At 55.4% G+C, this 8,902-nt stretch overlaps 2 protein-coding genes across 2 annotated transcripts in view; one reads left to right on the top strand and one right to left on the bottom strand.

Annotated features, from left to right (window-relative positions):
• Positions 1-245: 245 nt before the first annotated feature.
• The window catches only part of LOC113808538 (uncharacterized), a gene marked incomplete at its 5' end in the record, with an annotated part of 10,166 nt that continues 1,509 nt past the window's right edge, over positions 246-8,902 (top strand). Inside the window, 5 exon segments of the mRNA XM_070119997.1 lie at positions 246-337; positions 972-1,147; positions 2,701-2,869; positions 3,608-3,758; positions 3,972-8,902. The exon segment at positions 3,972-8,902 is cut by the window's right edge and continues 1,509 nt beyond it. Of these exon segments, the coding sequence (XP_069976098.1) occupies positions 246-337; positions 972-1,147; positions 2,701-2,869; positions 3,608-3,758; positions 3,972-5,912 (2,529 nt within the window).
• Positions 7,100-8,902, bottom strand: part of LOC113808537 (zinc finger SWIM domain-containing protein 8) — a gene marked incomplete at its 5' end in the record, with an annotated part of 17,771 nt that continues 15,968 nt past the window's right edge. Inside the window, 2 exon segments of the mRNA XM_070119995.1 lie at positions 7,100-7,207; positions 7,371-7,616. Of these exon segments, the coding sequence (XP_069976096.1) occupies positions 7,100-7,207; positions 7,371-7,616 (354 nt within the window).

The following is an 8,902-nucleotide window of genomic DNA, read 5'->3' as shown; positions in this document are numbered from 1 at the left end:
CTCCTCCTTTTTCTCCCGCCCTTCTCCTCTCTCCTCCTTTCTCTCCCTACCTTCTTTCTCTCCCTCCCTTCTGCTCTCTCCTCCTTTCTCTCCCTCCCGCCCTTCTCCTCTCTCTCTCTCCCTCCCTTCTCCTCTCTCCTCCTTTCTCTCCCTCCCTTCTCCTCTCCCCTCCTCTTTGCTCTCCCTCCCTTGTCCTCTCTCCCCATTTTCTTCATTTTCTCAACCCCATTCCTCGTGCTTCTCAGGTGGCCGACTGTCGCAGCGCTGGCTTCTCGACGGTGCCCTCCACGCTGAGTCCGGAGGTGCAGGAACTCAACCTCAACAACAACAACATCAGGTGAGTGATTTGGGGGTGGTCTATTTTGTCAGTAGGTTTGTGAGTAGTATATTTTTGTGATTTAGTCATATTTTTTTCGGAATTAGGTTAGGAATTTTACTTGGTGATCTGTTTTATCTATTCTATGTTATTTTTGTATTTTATTATTATTATTATTATTATTTATTTATTTATTTATTTATTTTTTTGCGTTTCTGTTATCTTGCTGTTATTTTTATTGTTGTTACTTTCCTGCTCTTTGCCTTCCCTTGTCAGTGATTCGTCGGGTGATTGTCCATCCCTCTTCCTCTCATCCTAGGATTGTTCAGTGTATTAGTCTTCAAGTTGTGGTCCACATCCCTATCGTCCAATCCTGTTTCAGGGTTTTCTTGATTATCGTTCCTTTCTCCCATTCTCCCTCTTCATCTCTTCTTCCATTTATGCTCAGATTATCAGCCCTGTTGTTATTATTATTATTATTATTTTTTTTTTTTGCTTTTCTCTTCCGGTTATCCTCAGTCTTATATACCGAGGATAACCCTTTCCTCCTCCTTTTTTTCCTCATTCCTCCTCTGCCTCCTATCGTTATGATCCTCAATTCATCGCCATTTATATTCTCACCCCCTTTCTCCTTCCATCCCCCCGCCCCCCGCAGGTACCTGGAGAAGGACGCGTTCAAGAAGGCCGGTCTGGTCAACCTGCAGAAGCTGTACCTGAAGGAGAACAGCATCCGCAGCGTGCACAAGGACGCCTTCAGGGACCTCAGAATCATGATCGAGCTCGACCTCAGCGCCAACGAGGTCGACAAGCTGCACCTGCACACCTTCACTGGTGAGAGGGGGAGGGGGAGGGTGGAAGGAGAGGGAGAGGGAAGGGGGTGGATGGAGAGGGAGGGGGAGGGGGGTGGAAGGAGAGGGAGGGGGAGGAGGGTGGAAGGAGAGGGAGGGGGGGAGGAGGGTGGAAGGAGGGGGGAGGGGGAGGGGGAGGAGGGTGGAAGGAGAGGGAGGGGGAGGAGGGTGGAAGGAGAGGGAGGAGGGTGGAAGGAGAGGGAGGGGAGGAGGGTGGAAGGAGTGGGAGGGGGAGGGGGGAGGGGGTGGAAGGAGAGGAAGGAGAGGGAGGGAGAGGAGGGGGGGGAAGGAGAGGGAGGGGGAGGGGAGAGGGAGGGGGAGGGGGAGGAGGGTGGAAGGAGAGGGAGAGGGAGGAGGAGGGGGAAGGAGAGGGAGAGGGGGAGGAGGTGGGAAGGAGAGGGAGGGTGGAAGGAGAGGGAGAGGGAGGGGGAGGGGGGTGGAAGGAGAGGGAGGGGGAGGAGGGGGAAGGGGGGAGGGGAGGGGGAGGAGGGTGGAAGGAGAGGGAGGAGGTGGGAAGGGGAGGAGGGTGAGGGTTGGGGGAGGGGAGGAAGGTGAAGGTTGGGGGAGGGGAGGAGGGAGGAGGGAAAGGGATGGAGAGGAGGGAGGAGGAAGGAAGAAGAGGGAGAAGGGTGAGGGGGAGAGGGAGGAGGAAAGACTCGGGGGAGGGTGGAATGAGGGGAGGGTAGGGAGGAGGGTGAGAAGGCGGGTAGTGGAAAGGAGGGGAAAGGGTTGGAGGGAAGGATAAGGGAAAAGGAAAGGGTTCTAAGGGAGGGTTGTGGGAAGGAAGAAAAGGGGTGGAGGGAGGAACGAAGGGGGAAAGAAGGGGAGTAAGAGAGGGTAAAGGATGGATAGTAGAGGAAGCAGAGGGATTGAGGAGAAAGCGAGAGGGATTACTAGAGGGAGGCGAGAGAGAGATGAGGGCGAGTGCTTGGTGAAAGAGAGGGAGGGAGGGAAAGAGAAAGAGAGAAAAAGAAATAGAAAGGAAGGAGGTGGGAGATAAGTGGTAAAGAGAGGGGGAGGCAGAGGGTAGCAGGGAGGGGAGGGATGTGAGGAGTTTGAGGGGCTAGGAAAGGAGGGATAGAGAGAGGGATCAGCATGTGTTTGTTTGCATGTGTATTATTTGACGGATAATGCAATTAAAAGCCCAAGCAATGAAATATGCAAGGCGTGGCACCCAGACGCGTCCGGCCATGGTGAATGGAGGAAAACGTTCACGCACTCGTTTTATCTGTCGGTTTTTAGAATGACTATTTTCCCTTTTTTTTTTAGAGTAGTGGAAACTATCCGAATGTGTAGGCCGAGTAGTTCGTTTTGCTTGAACGACTTTTTCTTTTTTCTTTCTTTCTTTCTTTCTCTCCCTCCCTCCTCCTCTTCCCGTTTTCTATTTACCCTGTTCCTCTTCTTCCTCTTTCTCTCCCCTCTTTTACGTTCTTTACCCCCCCCCCCCCTCAACCCACTTTCCCCTCGTTCTCCCCAACCCAAGATACTAATCATCCCCTTTCTCTCTCTCCCCCCCCCTTTTTTTACCCCCCACAGGCCTAGAGAAGCTGCGCGTGCTGGACCTGAGCGAGAACTCCCTCATGCGCCTGGACGGGGTGCAGTTCCCCCCCCTCCCCCACCTGCGCAAGCTCGACTTCCGGAACAACGACCTCGTCTACATCAACAACTACGCCTTCTCCAACCTGGCGCTGCTCACGTCGCTCAGGTGAGAGAGAGGGGGGGAGTGGGCGTGGCTTGGGTATGGGTGGGAGTGGGTGTGGCTTGGGTATGGGTATGGGTGGGAGTGGGCGTGGCTTGGGTATGGGTATGGGTGGGAGTGGGCGTGGCTTGGGTATGGGTATGGGTGGGAGTGGGGGTTGGAGTGAGTGGGAGATGATAGGAAGCGAATGTTGGGGAGTGGTGCAAAAGGATAGGCGGAAGAAATAAAAGCCAAGATAAAACATATAAATTCATTTGCCTCCACATTTCCCTCATTTTTACCTTCCTATGAAAAGTTTTTTTTTTTTTATCTTCCTGTGAAAAAAGTTTTTTCTTCATATCTATCGTCTAATTTCGCACAAGAACTACAGCCAGTTGTCAAGAAAAGTACAGCGTTAAGAACCCTCTTTTGTGTCATGTTCCGGGGTTATTTAAGAATATGAGAGGGGGGAGGGGGAGGGGGGGAAGCAAGTGTTCATCTGGGAAATCATGCGAAAGTACTGCTGAGAATGGCGCTGCTGTTTCATATTTCTTTTTCTTTTCCTGATATTAACAGGAATAAAGTTTGATTATATGCGATTTTTTTTTTTTTTTATTTATAAGGATATATTTTTTCTTTCTTTTTTAAGTTCGCCTGCTGTGATTATTATTATTTTTTTTTTCCCTTCTGCATGATAAATACACCTTTGTTTTCGATACAAGCAAAGCCATTGCATTCCCTTTCACCCATTCACTGCCCCGACAGGCTCTCGGGGAACAAGCTGAAGCTGGTGCAGCCGGAACTCTTCGTCAATAACACGAACCTGGTGGAGCTCGAGCTGCACGACAACCCGTGGGAGTGCGACTGCCGCCTCAAGAACCTCGTGCGCTGGGCCAAGAAGAGGTCGCTCCTGCAGGTGAGGGGGAGGGAAGGGCGGGAGGAGGGGGAGGGGGGATAGGGAAACGGGAGATGTAGAAGGTTGTCTCTTCGGAGGTTTAGGAAGGGGGGGGGGGCATGTAAACATGTAAATTGGTTTGGTTTTTGATAAGTGTGCCTTAAGTGGCCATTTTACCTTCCCCCTGCATGTGCCTCTGCCTCCCGAGTTGTCTGACGCCCCTTGTGTTTGCAGGAGCACGTGACGTGCCACTCGCCGGAGCGCGTGTCGGGACGCCGCTGGGAGAGCGTGAAGGACGAGGAGCTGGCCTGCCGACCGGAGCTCATCGTGGTGCAGACGGAGGTCCCCGCCGCGCCGGGCCAGAACGCGTCGCTGACGTGTCGCGCGACGGGCGAGCCGCTGCCGCAGCTCAAGTGGGTGCTGCACGGCCGCGTGCTCACCAACATGTCGGTGATCCCGTTCTCGCAGCCGGAGCAGCGCTACGTGGTGCGCGAGGTGGTGGAGGCGGCCACGCGCTGGTCGGAGCTCACCGTCACGCACGTGCAGGAGCACGACCTCACCTACTACACGTGCGTGGCCGACAACCTGGCGGGCCTCGTGGAGCACAACGTGTCGCTGGTGGCCGCCGCGCCCTCGCAGACGGGCGCCGTGGCGCCCAAGGCCACGCTCGACCTCTACGTCATCATCGGCATCACCACGGGCGGCGTCCTGCTGCTGCTGCTGCTCATCGTGGCGCTGTGCTGCTGCCTGCGGCGCCGCAAGAGCCGCGAGATGAAGGCGCGCCCCAAGGTGAACGGCACGGCGGGCGGCCACGTCGAGCACAAGAACGTGATGATCGTGAACCCCGTGGAGAAGCCGCCGCGCCAGTACGAGCAGGTGCCGCAGACGGACATCGAGATGGCGGCGCTGGCGGCGGACGCGGGCGCGCACCGCAGCTACGACGAGGTGGACTACCCCGAGGCCGGGCCTGCGGCGCACCGCACGCCCCTGGCCACGCTGGAAGAGGAGGACGACGACCTCCCGTCGCAGGACACGACGCTGCCGCTGGACGCGCCGTGCGTGGCGCCGCCGCACAGCGTCGTCGACTACCTGGGCCACTACCCCGACCTGCTGGACATGACGCGCCCGCGCGCCGTGTCGCCCACGCAGTTGTCCTACCACTCGCTGGTGGCGCCGCAGTTCGCCGCCGCGCCGCCGCCCGCCGCCGAGTACCGCTACAGCTACGTGCACCCCGCCGAGTACACGCCGTACCCCGTGGCCTACGTCGCGCCGCAGCCGCAGCCGCGCCCTGGCTACGTGACGCTGCCGCGGCGCCACCGCTCGCCGTCGTGGGCGGGCCAGTCGTCGCTGGAGGCGGACGCCAGCTCCCCGCCGCCGCCGCCGCAGGAGGGCGAGCGCCGCTACGACCCCATCTACGACACGCTGGGCCCGCGCACCACCGCCGACGGCACCTCGCGCACCGACCTGACGCGCCCCGCGCTGCGCGCCGCCGAGCCCTTCACGCCGCGCACGCCGCAGTCGCCCGCCTCGCCGCCCGGGCTGCCGGCCTACTACGCCCCCGCCACGGGCGGCCCGGCGCGCCCGCTCCACCACCAGCGCAACCACAGCTCCACGCTGCCGCGCTCCACGCCCAACCTGCTGGAGGGCGGCGCCGGCCTGAGCCTGCCTGCACACCAGCAGGCGCTGCCCGAGGGCGTGCCGGCGCAGTTGGTGACCCGCGGCGCCTTCCTGCCCGCCCACTCGCCCACGCCGTCCACCGCCAGCACCGCGCGGACCGCTTCGCCCGCCTACCGCGCCGCCTCGCCCGCGGTCGCTCCGTCGCCGCTGCACCTCCCGCCCACCTCCTCCTCCCCCGCCTCCGCCGCCGCCGCCCCGCCCTCCCGCTCCCCCCTCGCCTCCAGCAACGAGTCCACGCTCGACTCCTCCGCGCTCTACAACAACAACAACAACAGCCACAGCGTCAACAACAACACGAAGGCGGCCAAGGAGCTGGACGTGAGCTCGGCGTCGACGGGCTCGGTGGCGTCGGCCAAGAAGGTGCCGCCCAAGCCGCCGCCCAAGCCCAGCGCCAAGCGGTTGTCCGTGGCGTCCACCGCCAGCGACTCGCGCAAGGCGTCGCTGGCGGGCGAGGGCCGCGCGTTCCAGGACGAGGGGCCCGACGGCACGGAGGTGTGAGGAAGGGAGGGGGGAGGGGAGGGAGCGCCTCCGCCGGGAAGGGGGGACTCGACGCGCAGTCAAGGGGCCGCCGCGCCGCCCGCCGCGCCCGCTGCGCCCGCTGCGCCCCGCGTCCACGGCGGTGCGCGCGCCACGAGCGATGACGACAGCGAGGCCGTCTCCAGCAGCCCTGACGACGGCCTGGAGTGGGTGTAGCGGCGCCGCTTCGGCCGCCACCCTCGCCCCTGCTCCCGCCCGTCCCACGCCGCCACCGCGCCCTCCACAGACGTGGCGCCGGGGCCAGCGTCGCCGGCGGCGCCAAGTGCCGAGGTGCGCGGAGCTCCGACGCCAGACGAGGCCGGTGCTTGTCGCCAGGACGCGCGTGAGCGACGGACGACGGGATCCCTCTCCCTCCCCCTACCCTCCCTCATCCTCCCTCCCTCCCTTCCCTCTCCCTCTCCCCGCCCCGCGGAGACAGAGCGAAGATCTAGAAGCCTTCCAGTGTGTGACGAACACTTTCTATCTTTGTTAAGGTAAAACAAACAAGGTAAAGATATGTACATATACACGTAAGAGTGATGCACCAAAAGATGGTTCCACGAGGGAAACGGCAGAAAAGAGTGTTTCAATAGAGCCTCTCCTCTTTCTAGAGAGACAGAGAGAGAGCGAGAGAACTGCAGCGCATGACCTGTGCATGACATCGCTCGGACAAGGACGGGTTGTAGTGCAAGTGTGAATACCAGGGTCGAGAGGCACAGGTAGCAGCATCATGCAAGCAGACCAGCCAGTCAGCCTGCCTGCTTGCTTGCCTGTCTGTCCGCCTGTCTGCCTGCTTGCTTGCTTGCCTGCCTGCCTGCCTGTAGGTACTACCCCTGCAGCTGCTTTTTTGTGAATATTCTTTACATAGAGAATTTAAACGAAGCCACACCTTCATTTCCCCCAAGGAGTTTGGACTGTGAAGTTGTGTGAGGATGTTCAAGATATAAAAAGCAAGAAGAAATCGTAGGATTAGATTTAAAGAATTTAAAAATGATAAAAAAAATAAAAGAAATGAAGTTTGATTACTATGCTGAATATATATATTGTATTTTCATATCGCAAATTAGCACCAAATTTTGTATGTTCATATTTATTGACGGAATAATTAAGGGAAACTGCTTGTGTGGAAACCTCCCCCGTTAGCCGCTCTTAGAGACGAAGTGTGTATGTCAGTCTGGATGCAGTGTAATGTAGAGCTCATTTTGCACGTCGTCGTCGTCGTCGTCGTCGTCAGTGGTAGAGAGACGAGCCGTGGACGCCGCCACGGATTCCCAGCGCTGCAGAATCATGAAAGCAGATTTCTATTCTATTATTAGTTACATGTGTGTGTTTGTGTGTACATATTGTCAGGAGCGACAATGCAGCACAAAGGGAGGAGAGGAAGGCGATGTGGGATGGCGTGCGTCGCGACGGCCGAAAGATACGACGTCTCGAACGGACGGACGGCGGCGACGGAAGGAGACGCAAGATGACGGTGTTTAGACTCCCGAGGACGGCAGGGGACACGCCGACGTCACCGACAGCGCTGGCAGAGACGTCTAGGCCCCTGGCAATGCGAAGGAAGTCGTTTACGTAGCGGACGAAGCCAAAAAGAGACGTGTCTGAGTCGGCGACAACCCAGAGACCGAGACAGCGATGGACAGCGAAGCGTCGGACCTCCTGACGCAGAGAGCGACGTCCGGGCTGCTGGCGACGCGAAGGGAGACAAGTGGTCGACGAAGCAGGGTTCCTAACATACGTTTTATGCTTAAGAAGAACACTTCCCTGTGTGTATGTGTGCGTATGTGTATGTGTGTGACATAGAGGATTCTTGATTTTTTTAAAATGATTTTGAGAAACATTATGATCAAGAAGGGGATTCTAATTACGAAAGCTTTTGATATCAAGTCACACCGTAGTCATTAAGTTCTTTGTTTACGTTTCTCTTTTCTTTCCGTAGCAAGGGAGGCCAAAAAAAATAACAAAAAGTACAAAAAATTCGCCGGAGTAAGACAGGGCAATTTTTTTTCTGTTTTGTATATAAAACCTATTATATATGGATGTCCTCAATTGTGCACATTACATTTCTTTTTAATTTGGAATTCGGAGTGTCGTTGTCTTTAGTCTCTCGACGAGCTTGTGAACAGATTTTGTACATCTTTCGTTACACAAATTGCTAGAATTCGCATTTCAGTTTGTTTCATCAAATAAAGGTAAAGAAAAGTATCGGGTATTTGATTTGCATTTCAAGATTTGATTGATTATTACGTGTAAAATACACATCAAGAATGTTTTTGTGTTGTGGATCAAAGTGTTAACTTGTGAAGGATTCTTAGGCTAGTTCAGAGTTGGCGTTTTAATGTCATTACCATGATTATTATTGGTATTAACCAGGTCTTAATTTGATTATTATTAATTTTCATTTTTATTATCATTATCATCATCATCATCATTATTATTATTATTGCAATTATCAGTATTATCACGATTTTATTCTTTGTTTTAAATTTTTTTGCTTTGACAAGAAATGGTTAATTTTGCGAGTTCTAGAAAAGGAGGTTTCAGTTTCAAAGAAATAAAAAGCCTTTAGTTGACGAGAAAGAGTGCCAACCTTGTAAGAAATCGGAGTGTAGGGGACGGGAGGGGGAGGGGGAGGGGAGGGGGTCAAGCCACATGTATTAAAGACACATTTTGTAAGATAAACGTTTTTCGTGATCTGACGAGGAGAGAACGTGAGAGAGGGAAGAAGGTGGAGGAAACGTTGCCGATTGTCCATCTTCGCTCCATCACTTCTCTCTCGCCATCATTCCATTTCCCCCCCACCCCCTTCGTTCTCCCTTCTCCTCTTTTCTCTTTCTTTCTCTACTTATTTATCTGCCTCTCCCTTTCCTCTTCAGTTTTTTGTGCAGGAAACCAGACAAAGAGAACATTATATTTTGACTCCTTTTATGATGAGTGTTTTCCTTGTCCTCTTGTAGGTGTCGAGACATCTT

This window comes from Penaeus vannamei, unplaced genomic scaffold (genome assembly GCF_042767895.1).
Source record: "Penaeus vannamei isolate JL-2024 unplaced genomic scaffold, ASM4276789v1 unanchor1026, whole genome shotgun sequence".
NCBI lineage: Eukaryota > Metazoa > Arthropoda > Malacostraca > Decapoda > Penaeidae > Penaeus > Penaeus vannamei.
Note: the sequence above shows the minus strand (reverse complement) of the source record. Positions and strands in the feature narration are given on the sequence as shown.